Source organism: Bactrocera neohumeralis, unplaced genomic scaffold (genome assembly GCF_024586455.1).
Source record: "Bactrocera neohumeralis isolate Rockhampton unplaced genomic scaffold, APGP_CSIRO_Bneo_wtdbg2-racon-allhic-juicebox.fasta_v2 cluster11, whole genome shotgun sequence".
In the NCBI taxonomy this organism is placed as follows: Eukaryota; Metazoa; Arthropoda; class Insecta; order Diptera; family Tephritidae; genus Bactrocera; species Bactrocera neohumeralis.
The window spans coordinates 24,263,087-24,277,905 of NW_026089624.1; the positions used below are offsets into that span (position 1 = coordinate 24,263,087).

General features: G+C 39.4%; 1 protein-coding gene across 1 annotated transcript in view; it reads right to left on the reverse strand.

Moving 5' to 3' along the window:
• The window catches only part of LOC126766064 (uncharacterized), a 14,666-nt gene extending 5,650 nt beyond the window's left edge, over positions 1-9,016 (reverse strand). Inside the window, exon 1 of the mRNA XM_050483765.1 lies at positions 7,354-9,016. Coding sequence (XP_050339722.1) covers positions 7,354-9,016 — 1,663 coding nt within the window. The remainder of the gene's footprint in view (positions 1-7,353) is intronic.
• Positions 9,017-14,819: the final 5,803 nt, after the last annotated feature.

Consider the following 14,819-nt stretch of genomic DNA (forward strand, 5'->3'; position numbering starts at 1 on the left):
CGGCGAAGAACAACTTCATCCAAAACCAAAATAACTCGCAAAATTAATCGATAAATAATAAAACAATCTCCTGCTAATTCGAAAATAACCCGCTTTATAATCCGTACATAAAAATAAATTCAAACAAGCGCGTTGAAGATCAACTTATTATACATATACATATGTATAGATACAGTATCCGACAAAAATTATGTGGATACCTCAAGAAAGTCGAAAGAAAATTATCATATCTTTGAAAAGTGAAGTTTATTTTGCATGGTTTTGTTTTTGCTTATGAGTATATACTACATACAAAAATTAAATTAATTTTCTGCATTTTAGTGCTAGTGACTGCAAAATACGCGGTAATCTGAAAAAGAGAAATTCTTAGGAACGACAAAAGTATGTATACCCGAATAAATTTTGAGGTTACCTTCACACTAGAGCTTCAATATTTCGTGTTGCCACCCTTAGCATTAATTACTGCCAATAGACGTCGAGGCATGCTGTCAACCAAGTTTTGAAGGAGTGACTGGGGTATATTTTCCCAGGAGTCTTTCAATTTATTAAAAATCTCGCTTTTATTTGAACGGGAAGAAGATCGGTCAAGCTTGTCATCCAAATATTGCCATAAGTGCTCAATGGGGTTTAAGTCGGGGCTTTGGGCAGGCCATGGTAGGAGTTCTATCGATTTTTGTTCGAAGTATTCTTTTGCAACCCGACTTGCATGCTTGGGGTCGTTGTCCTGCTGGTATATGAAGTTATCCTGTATGCCCATTTTTTGCGTAGCTGGCTCCAAATTGGTACTTAACATTTGAACATAAGACTCTCCCGTCATTTTACCTTCGATCATTACGAGATTTGAGAGACCACTGTAGCTAAAACAACCCTAAACCAATACATTTCCGCCTCCAAACTTTATGGTGCTTTGAATGAATTTACTCTGAAGCTTCTCGTGGCTCTTTCGCCAAACTTTTTGCTGTCCTTTAGTATTTTTAAAATTTAAACTTGCTTTCATCACTCCAAAATTACTTTTTTCCAAAAATTTGGTGGAAGTTTGTAATACTTTTTTGCAAACTCCAATCGTGCCTTTAAATTTTTCTTGCTGATGAACGGTTTTTTAATCTTGTAGTGGCTGGAATACCCGTCTTCTCGAATTTTTCGTTGAATTGTACGCTCGGAAACATCTATTTGAAGGCTCTGCTTAATAAATCGGGCTGATACAGTCGGATCTTTTTCACTTCTCTCACTATTTTTATCCCTTCGCGCACTGTAGTTACTCTAGGGCGGCCTGATCTTGGAGCACTCTCTAGCCCACCATTTTTTTGGTAATTTTTGATCACTTTTTGGATTGTGGCCTTGCTTTTGGAATATTTGTTTGCAATTTTTCCGTATCCCATTCCATCTAAATGATCATGAACAATCAATTTTCGCAGCTCAACGCTTATTTCTGCAGATCTTGGCATTTCACTAAATAAAATATTTATATTATTTACCCAAACACTTTTATCGAGTATAAAATGATGAAATTTTACCTTTGTCCAGTTTGTTTCTAAATATTTGCAAAAACTATTTACGCAAAGAAGCACTACGCACAAATATTGCTTGCATAGCATAATTTTGTCGCCTGCAAAGTTCAACTGATATCAACAAGTGCACATTCTGCAAGCAAAATAAAAGCTAACAAATATCATACCGTTCTTATTTGTCAACTTACAGTGTGCACTTACCATATGTACAAATTGAATGCAACTGTTAATCCTTGAAAAAATATTCAAAGAACAATAGAAAATGTGCTGGGGTAGTTATAGTTTCATTGGATACTGTATGTGTAGCTACAACAACTACATCATAACATTACAAATAAAATCAATTAATGCAATCTTATATTCTACAGAAATGGATGTAGAGGAGACCCAAACCACCTCCAACACCGTAAGGTCCGAAATCGCTGCTCCCAAAGCGTTGGCTGCACCCGTTGCCGCTCCAAGGACCAATGTTATGCGCCCCCCGCCATCCGCCGCAGCAGTCAGAGAAATAAGAGAAGAGCAGCTAGTGGAGCCAGGGGCCTCCATGTTGCAGCCTGTGCCATCGCCCACACGCCCCGAAACGATGCACCATCTTCCAGCATGAAGCCCGCTCAACGACAGCAGGTTGCACGGGCCCACGGGCATTACATGACCTGCCTGGCAGATGACCACGCCACCAGAGGCCGCTGGCTGACGGTGCCCGTCAACATTGCCACAGGCCGCACCACAGGCTCCGTTCCATCGATTTCCCACACGAGCCAATCACATCAACTCCCGTACCAGACCACGCAGTGATCCTATCCGGCGACGACGACGTACCCAACCAACCACAACACGTACACAGCTATCTCCGCCACGCCACGCTCATCGTTAACAACGGCGCTCAACAGGGTTGAGCGCTGTACTCAGTACACCACAACAGCTGCAATGGCTCCTAGCCGATTAATTCGCCTAGGGGGCTGGGATGTTCACATGAGCTATGAGCGTTCTGCAGCATCCCACATCGCATCACCCCACGTCACATCGCATCACGTCACGACACAACACCTCATTACACAACAGTTCACAGCACACACCACTACACACACACGCATCAAACACAGTACTTGACACCGCTCACTATTACAACACAACAACCACACGATCATCAACGAGACGACTCGGATTAATCTAATATTCACCACCCAAACTATCAAAAGGATAGATCCGAACGGGATCGCTCTCTTATTCGTTCCATCCGTGAAGAAAGACGGTCGACCCGCAAGTATTCATTCCTAAATTCCGCAACCTCCGCATTTTTCGATTTGCAACTTCCCGCCAGAGTGACGTGTGTCCGGATTTCGCTTTTCGCAGTGGTAGTGTGAAAACCACAAAAAATCATAAAATTGTTATATTAATACAAAAAAAAAATACATACAAGTGTATATTCAGTTAGTGAAATAAACGAAATAAATTTGAATACAGATTGTGCGACAGAAAGTGCTTTTTAGTTGGCATAAGTATACTATATCGAGTAAGTATACTAGTGTTACACGTTAACAGGTGTGTTTTTTACGTGGCGGGTCCCAAAACCCAGCGCACAACCCTATGTAGGGGATATTTCGCTCTTTCTCACTTTAGCTCGCTTTCAAACGGACGTTCTTAGCTACCCAGAGGATACTTGGTCAAGGACCGGAAGTAGTGAGCTGCTTGAGCCATGTGTAAAAGAATCGTTTCTGGCCATTCCCAAGTGAATGGCGGTCGGAGAACTTTCCTCACTTGCGTGGACATGACTCCATCCTCCTTTTCAAATTTGCTTTATCTATTTGAACAGTTTTACCAGGGCCGCCAATTTTACCTACCGCTACCTGATGATCAACCTGGTATAATACTACGGCTTCGCGGCAGTAATTATACCAGTCACATATAGTAGCGCTAGATAAATCTGGTTCCCTGATAAAAACTGTTCTTCCTCACTTCCGCAAGCGACCAATGATGCATACAATTCCCACGACATACGGGATTTCATCCGACCAAGGGCTGTTTTTTCGGCGAAAAAATGCATACGCATACATTAGATAAAAATTGAGGAAGTGGTATTTTCGCGTTATCGAACAAGGTATCGCTCGACCTTGCTAACCGACAACCACCTTTCCGGCATCGGAACACCCCAACAGTGCTACTTTGATTTAATGACAGCGTCATTGGCACTTTATGCGTACGACACATTTCAGATTTTAAAATCAATTCTTGGTCTTCCGCAAAGGAAATGTTTTTCGTAAATGTTCTTCGGCATTGTCATTTTTGTTCGTATCCCATAATTGATCATAGCGAAAAGTGTGCGAACTTCATTTGCATTTGAAGTAGCTATTAGTGATTATCATGTTCCAGCAATTGTAATTGCTGGCATGCTTCTCAAAAAGTTGCATACATCGTACCATTCACAGTACGCAATGACTCAAATGAAGTTGAACTGCGTACATTAATCAATAGCAACCGAAGGTAGAAGCAATCGTCGTTTTTCGGGTGGATTGTGTAAATTTGTCCTAATGCATTAGTTGAGAACACACCTGGATGTCCATCTACTGGTTGGCTTTCGCTTTCTGCGTAACTATTTCTCGACGATGCATTCCATGTATAATATCAAGGCATTTCTGAATAGAGCAATGTTCTCGCAAACGGATCACTGACGAAAGTTGAGAAAAAACTCGTCAATGTTAATTTTGTTGCTGGCGGTGTTTCCACTGTATTCTCTGGGTTGAAGTACACTCTTTGGCCATTCTCCAAACTAACTGCGAGACGCACAACAGTCGGAAAACGTTCATGAATTGCAAAAGTGCATATCCTACAAAGCGCTTTATTGCAGTTCACGTATCGACCATATCGTTCAAGACCAATAACCGCCATGTTGCTTCCTTTGGTGACGTACTTACAAATGTATTTTATCGATTTCACCAAACTGCAATACTCAACATTGACATGAGTTTTGAATGCTAATTAGACAATAGTGGCGAATATGATACGATCCATGTGTTGTCAACTTCTTCCGTATTCACTCTTCTAAATTGAATGCTAAATATTCTGCCATTGCGTCTGATGAGCTATACCGTTAGAGTGGATATCCATCATTTCCAGTTTGGAAAAGCAGTGGATAGTGTTTCGTGCATTTATTGTCAGACATACAAACCGAAAAGGGATAGTAGTGTCCGCAAGGTCCATGAACCATATTGGTTTTTACCACTTTGTATAATACTGGATCTTTCTCTGGATCAGAATTTCCGCAGAAATGATTTCATCAATTTGATCTGTGTAACCACCATCCAAAGAAAAATCTCTTTTTGTCACTCAACAGAGTACATCTAGAATCTAACGGCACCACATATACGTTGCTTCAAGATAAAGTTCATCAAACATCGTAACTGTTGTTTGAAAAGTCGTGCTGTGACATCGTGACGATCGCTTGCTGATTGACCGCGATCCATAATTCCGCACGTATGTCACCGCATCCTGGGAGTACTTCTTGCCTTGCCTTGGGCTGCCATACGTTGATGGCAAAAAGAACGCGACCGATATTAGGGCGACCTCTTCGTGGCTTCAAATTTCAATCTGCAATTGACCACTTTGTGTGAAACACGTATAAAGTTTTTCACTGAATAATTTTCAATAATTTTTCTTTTGAATAGCTGGAATAAAAAAGCAAGCGACCGAAACTGAACGATTCAAATAATTTAAAAATCAAAATATTGGAAAACAAAACAAACAAAAATTGAAAAAATGTATGGAAAAAAGTTACTTTTTTGGAATTATTAATTTTCCGACTTTTTTCTCATGAAGAGTATAATGCATTTTCATTTCTAAACCTTTACGCGATCCACAACGAACAACCTCTGAAAATTTCATCAAGATTGGTGCAGCCGTTCTCTTAGCGTTACTAACAAACAAACATTCATTCGTTTGTATGGGAAAACGGGGGTTTTCCGGCAATTATTCCGTAAAAACCATCCTTGAACCTCAACGAACATTTTAAAAAAGGAATTGACAAAATTGGTCCAGGCGTTGTTTAGTTATGCGCTTAGCAACACATTTTGCGATTCATTTTTATATATAAGATATATTATAAATTTTATATACTTTAAATTTGTGTCCTGGATACAGGCATAAACGCGGAATTCAAATGAAATGAATATGAAAATTATTAATTAAATGTAGTTTAAAAAGGGGAAATGCGGAATTGATAAATGAGAAGATAATGACAATACGGACAACAAAAAGAACGGTACCTTGTTTAGTTGTAACAATATCCGTTATAAAAATGTAGTTTAAAGAGGGTAATATACCCTATTTAACAAAACTTTTAGATTTCCTTTGTGCATTGGAAGTCTTCGCTCTGGCCGAACCCACACCAGGGTAAACATTAGTCCATTCGCGTCCTACTTCTTTCTGCATTTGCGGCCTTCGGCCACGCTTAAAAAAAAAACCCTGGTCGATCCAACACCGGGGTGTGTCAGGTTTTTTTTAAGTAAACTCCTTTTAGGCGTCGGCGGCCTGCCCGATCAAAAATCATGATATATCAAGAAAAGAGGCAATGATTTATGTATTTGGGTTTAATCCTATATTTTATTCATTTTTATTCGTTTGATAACTGTGTAATTATGGCAACACTTATTATCTGTCAGCACGGAATGTTTTTGTTACTGTGCATGTAATGAAATTTGTGTTGCTCTCAAGAAATGTAAAAACTTCATATAAGAAAACGCTTAAGAAATGGTCAAGAAAATTTCCTGGGGTGAAGAAAATTTCCTGCGGTTAATTTTCGTGTGCTAGTATGCAGCTCTTAAGAAATCTAGTACAAATTTTTAATACATTTTTTCAATAAAATTCGAATATGGGCAAGCCTGGTTTTTCGAAGAAACATGAAATCAACAATTGTTTCTTGAAGGAATTTCAAAGTAATCGTTAAATTCATCCTAAATTAGTTAAAATCATTATTATGAAGAAATTTTTTTTCTTGAGCATTTACTTGAGAGCTGGAAACACACCTATAAAGCGAGAATGGTTTAAAAAATTATATATTAGAGAAAAACGTTATTATCCCTCATCGAGACCTTCGGGTCTGGCCAGGCATATTTTGTTTTTAAATGTTATTTAAATATATTTAGAGTGTAGCAAACGACTTGCGCTTCCAGGTAGCTTCCTAGAATTTTATTGTCTATAGAATTCAGAAAAAGAATTCAAGGATATCGTATCGAAAACGACGAAAAAAGGATATTATAATATTACACCTTAGTGCACCAATGGTGCTTGGCTAGACCCCATATATTTTGTATGAAAATATATGAACTTTGGTATGTTTCTATCACTTCGCACGGTAGATTTATCTGCTTTCATGTTCATTACATGTCCAAATTGGTTTGTATGTTTATCTAGATAGATAGATAAATTAATGAGGATTGCACCGCGACCTAGGGTCTATTGTGCCCTCTCCTGACTCACAGAGTCTCAGCTAGCCCCAGCAAATTGATGAACTAAAATATACTGGTAGGTGCTATTGAGGCGATGTGATCCCTATTTAGAAACATGGATCCTAGGGCCTTGGTCCTGCGCCTACAGATTGCCGTGCAATCCATTAGCAGGTGTTCTGGAGTTTCGGGTTCCAAATCGCAGAACCGGCAATTTGCACAAGAAGCTAGGCCCATGTTGAATAAGTGCTTCTTCAGCTTGCAATGGCCGGTGTAGAAGGCGATCAGTAGCCTGATTTTATTTCTTGGGAGATTGATTATGCATTTAAACCTTTTGAGGTTATAACTCTTCATCAGCAACTTTGCGTGCCGCAAGCCTGAAAGGTGTTGCCAATGTATCTCCCTACCCACTGCTACATCATTGCGGACCTGCTCCTTTATGGTGTGGGGACCCACCGCTATGAAAGGTTCCGGTCCTACCATGCTGGTGGATGCTGCAGAGCGGGCAAGCTCATCGGCCAGTTCATTACCGGCGATGCCTCTGTGGCCTGGCACCCAAATAAGGTGCACCTGGTTGCATTCTGCAAGACTGTTGAGCCGGTCTATACACTCCTGCACCAATAGCGATTTTATCTCGTAAGACGAGATCGCCTTGAGTGCCGCTTGGCTGTCGCTAAGTATAGCTATACGTTCGTTGCGATAGCCGCGTTGGAGGTTCAACTCTACGCACCGACTTATAGCAAATACCTCCGCTTGGAATATGCTCGGAAACTTACCCATAGGTATGGAGAGTTTTGTGCGTGGTCCTGCGACCCCTGCGCCAATTCCCTCCGACGTTTTCGAGCCGTCGGTGTACCACCTGATCGAGCTATCCCTGAGTAGCAGCTCGAATGCGGAGTCGCTCCATTCGGCCTTGCTGCCGAGGGTGATCTTAAACTTCTTAGTGAAGTTCAGCTTTTTGTTAATGCCGTCCCTTGGAAGAGGAGCCAGTGGTATAATGCCACTTAGCTCTTCCATGCGTTGGGACGAGATTATTTTACCTATGCCAGTCCCCTCTGCTGTCATTTGAAGCAGAGTGTACTTGGCGACTTGACCAATTAGTAGGTGTAGCGGGGTGAGCTCCAGCAGGGCCTCAAGTGCAGCTGTCGGGCAGGTGCGCATAGCTCCTGTCATACAGACGCACGCAAGCCTTTGCAGTTTCGATAGTTTGAGTGCTACCACCACCGCCCCGTAGGTGACAATTGGTCGCACTATCATGGTGTACAACCATCTGATGATCCTTGGTTTGCACCCCCAGGATCTACCAGCCAGCCGGTTGCACACCATCAATGCCTTAGTAGCTTTGACCATGGTCAGGTCAATGTGCTGCTTCCATCTTAACGTGGAATTCAGCGTGAGACCAAGATATTTGACCATGTTTGTCATCTCTATCTCCCTGCCTCCGAGTGTTAAGTTTCTCAGGCCAGGCAGAGACCTGCGCCTCGTAAATGGGACGATGGTCGTTTTCAGAGGGTTGATGTTTAGTCCAACACTGTTGCACCAACCCTTGGCTAGACCTAGTCCCCTTTGTACGATATCGCAGAGAGTACTCACAAATTTGCCTCTAGCTATGATAACAATGTCGTCCGCATATCCTTGACAGCGGATTCCATTGTTTGTTAGCAGCACCAGTAGTTCGTCCACGACTAGGCTCCACAACAGGGGGGATAGAACTCCTCCCTGTGGGCAGCCCTTAGTAGTACCGAGACGGATAGTGGTGCCTCCTGATGTGGTTTCAGCTATTCTGGTGCGCAGTACAGCTTCTATCCACCTGCGCACTGTAGGTGCCACATTCCTTTTCTCCAGTGCCCTTGCCACGCTCCCGTGGGACGCATTGTCAAAGGCACCTTCGATGTCTAGGAAGGCGCATAGCGTCACCTCCCCCGTATCCAGCGAGCTCTGTATCTCCGAGGTTAGCTGGTACAGGGCGGTATTCGTCGACCTGCCCGCTCTGTACGCGTGCTGATTTGCATGCAGGGGTGTAGTTTCAAGTGCCTTCGATCTTATTTCCTGGTCTAGGATCTTTTCCATACTTTTCAGTAAGAAGGAGGTTAGACTAATCGGTCTAAAGGATTTAGCCAGCGAATAGTCTTTCCTTCCCACTTTCGGTATAAAGATCACTTTTGCTGTCCTCCAGGGTTCAGGGATATACGCCAGCGCCAGACTATCTCTCATCAGCTGTACAAGGTGTGGCAGTATGACCTGCTCACCTTGTTGCAGAAGCGCCGGAAAGATGCCGTCCGCACCCGGAGACTTGAATTTGGCGAACGAGGCCGTGGCCCACGTGACTGAGTCCGCAGTAAACAGATTTCTTGCGAGCACCCAGTCCAGGCGAGATGGCTTGTGCTCTGCTCCAGGTAGGCACAGGTCCACCTCAACCGTCTCCGGAAAATGCGCACGTAGGAGTACCGTAGCCCTGTGCCCTATGTTTATCTAGGTCAAATACTTTAGCCGCTAGAGCGTTTTAAAGGTTCAAAATGTTACATTTTTTGTGAACGCTATTGCCACGCCCCTGGGGAGGTTGAGGGCTTTCCTGAAAGCCCCAGGGCTGAACTAACTCGCAAAATGGTTTTAATCTCCCCCGGCCCCATACCCCTCAACTGTAGTGAAACAAAAGGGGGGACATGGTGAAAACCCATTTTCGCCTATTGCCACGCCTAGGTCAAATACTTTAGCCGCTAGAGCGTTTTAAAAGGTTAAGAAAAAATTTAATTTTTTTCAAAATGTTACATTTTTTGTGAACGCTATTGCCACGCCAAGCGTGAACAAGGCATTCAATTTGATTTCAACCAAATCGAGAGGTAAGAAATTTCAAAAATGTATCTATATTGTACATATATGAGCGTAAACACAACACGTATTTCCATACAAATGTATGTAATGTTCGACTAAGTGTATCAGACCGTTGGTCTCGACTAGGGTTATACAATACCTAATAAATACCGGTTTCATATTACCAATGGAAACTACAATATTTTTAGCTGTCTTACTATTTCCAAAGTCTGAATATAATATACATATTCCCAGAAACTCTTTTGTTAGATTTTTCTACTCCGATGATGTTTTTTGAAGCGCAGCCGAAGGCCACCCGCGCAAAAAGCAGCTCGACACAAAAGAACAATGAACACCCCGCAGTTGGACCGAGCAGAGTTATTTTTTTAATCGCGTAAAACTTAGAATAGCATCCCCGGATTTCGGGGATAAAATGGGTTTCAGTGGATGGGTATCGCGCCGCGCATCAAAAAAAAATAACCATGGCAACCCTTTTCTTGGGGAATGTTTACTTTAGTATCCCATTTTGAAAAGGTTTTGCGCAAAGGGGGAGGGGGCTGGGGGCTTGCTCATTTGAAAGGTAATGAATAAAGCTTTTGAATAATAGCACCCTTCCCCCCCTAGGACCACGGGGGGCTCTAGGGCAGCCTCCTGAAAATGGTGTAAAATCGTAGTTTTTCCATACAATTTTCACTAATTATTATAAAATGTATGTATTTTTACGCATAGAGTGACTCTATGTTTAGTATTTTTATTATTTCAATGAATTAAACTGGAAATCCACTTTATTTAAATAATAAAAACACTGAAAATTAGAAATTGTATATGTATCGGTAATACCAAGATAACCCAACCAGCCATTTATACAAGACCCTCAAAAGTGGGCAATATATTACGTCCATATAACGAAATAGTATAATATATTACATTGAAACAAGCGCCGCAGGCGAAAATTTGGAATAAAAAATCACGTTTAAAAATGTGCTTTTTTTGCTTACTTATATCTAAAAAACAAATTAACATTTAACAATAAGTTTACATTTAAACCAAAGTTTAATTCATTGGCTATCCGTGCTATATAAATTTAAAAAAATCCGTGCACGCATTTAGGAGGAATAAGCAGTGAAAATGAGATACTAAAATAAACCCAACCCCTTTTCTTATTGTACAAATGCAGAAAATTGTAGCTAAAATAAAATAATTAAAAAAAAAGCTTTATTTACAACAAATATTAAAAAAATTATATAAATTTAAACGTTATAGTGAAGTACTAGTAAGTGAAAAGTGCATAATATAAGTTAAAAAGTTACTCACAATATACAAATTATCAATGTAAAAGTTGTCAATTTTTCAACTTTAAATGCAAATATCTTTAAAACTATAAGTCAGTGGGGCACGATTCAGATTACTTTGTCGGAGGGGTAAAAAAAACGAATTTCCGTATAAATGGGGTATGTACGGATAGGGGAGCTTCTCCAGAGAAGGAATATCAAAAAATAATGTAAAAATCTATATAAATAAAAATGAATACCAAAAATGTATGTACGCGCATAACTCATAACGCCTGGACCAATTTTGCTAATTCTTTTTCTTAAATATTCGTTGAAGTTCAAAGATGGTTTTTAAGGCGCGAAAAATTCGAATAATTTCCGGAAAACCTCTAAAAAACAGCCCTTTTCTTTTCCCCCATACAAACGTTACAGTGTGCGACAAAACTAAAGCACGGAATCTGCCTTGTCGGTATTTAACCGAATAAAATCATAAAGTAGGCATTACGTGATGTTTTATTGATTTGTATTATTAGTTCATGTATTCTTCTTTTAAAATTAGTAAAAATTAAACAAATTAACTTACTAAAATATTATATAAAATTAAATATATGAAGAACTCCAAAAATCTGGTGCGACAAAACAAAAGCACATAACTAAGAATTTACATTAATTGCACATTAATTGTTTGTCAAACGGTTTTTAATGATCAAAAATGTTGGATATGTGTAGTTATTACCTAATTAGAAAAATATTAATGCATATTCAGTTGCAGTTCGTCATTCAGTACGGTTGGTTGTATGTTAAAGAGAAAGATATTTCAATGGCTCGAAATAAGTATTCTGTTCATTTTAGAAAAAAATTTGTTAAGGATTTTAAGAAAAGAGAATCGGTTATGACTATTGCAAAAAAGTTTGGAATAAATCATCCTAATGTTTCCCGAACATTTAGCTGATTTGGCAAATCAAGCTCTTTGGTTACAGCGCATAGAGGTAGACGGCCGTGGAGAGCAACCGAACGAGAGGATAAGGGAGTCATTCGGGCAATAAAAAATTACCCTTTTATATCGGCAATATCTATTGTAAGACAATTACGGTTAAATATATTACAGAGATCCATACAACGTCGAGCTGTCGATGGGGAATTTTCATGCTACCTGTAGCAAGTTATTGCAAAAAAGCCGTATTATTTATTTAAAGAACAGACTGGCGTGATTGGAATTTGTGAGGATGCACATAAATTGAGCGATTACCAAATGGCAAACTGTACTTTTTTCTGGCGAATCGAAGTTTAATATCAAAGATTGAGATGGGCTGAAGCTGGTAGGCAGACCGAAGGGACAACGCCTAAATCAACGTTATAAAACAAGCGCGGTGAAACATGGTGGAGACAATGTACTAGTGTGGGGTTGTTTTCCAGGGAATGCAATAGGATAAATTCATCATATAAACAGTATAATGGACAAATATAAGCATAAAAATATTTCTCAGAATATTAATGCTGCCACATGTTGCAGAAGAAATGGCTTTAAAATGGAGTTATCAACATGACAACGACCAGAAACACACTGCTATTTGTGCAAAACAGTGGTTTGTTGATAACAGGAATGAGGTTTTGAAGCGACTCGCACAATCACCTGATCTCAATCCCATAGAGAACCAATGGTAAATTGTAGATCGAAAAATCAGACTTGAGAATTGTAAAAATAAGGCCGTTTTATACATTCAAGTGAAGGTAGCATGGAAAAGCATTTCCTGGGACACATCAAATAAATTAATTGAGTCCATGCCTAGCCGATGTGCAACTGTATTGAAAAATAAGGGATACGCAACCAAATATTGAAAGACATAAATTTTTCAATCATAAAACCATTTCGTGCTTTTGTTTTGTCGCACCAAATTTTTGGAGTTTTTCATATATGGTATTTTATATATTTTTTAATAAGTTAATTTGTTTAATTTTTACTAATTTTAAAAGAAGAATACATGAACTAATAATACAAATCAATAAAACATCACGTAATGCCTAATTTATGATTTTATTCAGTTAAATACCGACAAGGTAGATTCCGTGCTTTAGTTTTGTCGCACACTGTATTGGTTCATAGACCTTGCGAACCTTACAATCCCACTTTGGTTTGTATGTTTGACAATAAATGCACAAAACACTACTCATGTGCTTTTCTTTCGGAAACGGAAATGGGAAATAATGGATATTCACTGTATCGGCGTCGCTCACCAGACGACAATGGCAGAACATTTAGCATTTAGAGGCGTGAATATCGACGTTAACAACACATCGAAGTTGACAACACATGGATCGTACCATATTCGTCACTTTTGTCTAATTCACATTCAAAACTCATGTCAATGTTGAATATTGCAGATTGGTGAAATCGATCAAATACGTTTGCAAGTACGTCTCCAAAGAAAGCAACATAGCGGTTATTGGCCTTGAACGATATGAGATCAGCAGTATCGAATGGGTGTGAACTGCAATAAAGCGCTTTGTAGGATATTTACTTTTGCAATTCATGAAAGTTTGTAGACTGTTGTGCAGGACAATGCGATAGTTACTTCGCATGCCACTGAAGTTCGCATACTTTTCACGAAGATCATTTCGACATATCAGCCTTCAAATTCGCGTTAATTATGGGATACGAAAAAATGACATTGCCGACGACATTTTACATTGTACGGATATTCGCTTAGAATTGGAAATGGGCAAATTTCGGTTGATACTTCCAGTGGTTTGATATCAATTTCACCTCCCTTTTGTCAATTCACTTCAACGGAAGATGAATTCATCACGAATGTTTATCCGAGCATTGGTCAAAGTATCGTAACTGCAATTGCTTGAGTGCATCTTTTGCGTCTAAAAGTTGGATCTGTCATTATTATGTTTCACAATCTTCATGCGCCGAAACTGTGTAATGGAACCCGACTGATTATGACGCAGTTATCGAATACAAGGGACAGCTATTTCAGTTCAAATGTATTCAATTACCAGGGAAAATTGCCTTTGCGTTGACAATCAACAGGACACAAGGAAATCTGGAAATGCTATGTTTTTCAAACGGCCAGATATATGTATGTGGCATGTTGACGAGTTGGAAACCCATCTTCTCTGTATATTTACGCACCAGAACAGAAATCAAAAAATTATGTTTATTAAGTTGCGCTACATTAAAAAAATGTAGAAAAATAGAAAATAAATCATTTTCGACACAATACAATTTCAACTTTTTTTCATTTCAAAACACATAATTTCACACAGGACAACGGCTGCGGGGTCAGCTAGTTACTAATATTTTTTAAAATATTCACGATTAAAAGTTCAAAAATTTGCACTAAGAAAACATGTTATTTCTCTATGTTTCACAAAATTTTTTCACATTTTTTACTTTGTATATTTAAATACACACTCTAAGCTTTGAAATAAGCTTACATTCACTTTTATTTTGCTATATTTTACCTAAATTTATTAATTTAAAAATCCCTTAGCACACTCATCGTTGAAAACAGGAAACCTGGTTGTAAAGGTTAGATTGTTTACAATTATGAGGAAAACGAGCCTTGCCACATCTTAAACAGTAAATATGTAGGATTTTTAATAATTTTTCTTTGTTTGTTTTATCGCGTGATTCTTTTTTCTATATGTATTAACTATAAAAAAAATATTTTCTACATACATATGTATATGTGTAATACGTTATTTATGTGACTGAAGTACTTTCGCGAAGTACTCCTTTCTGCGTTGGCGGCCCCTGGCCGAGCGAATACCCGTGGTGACTG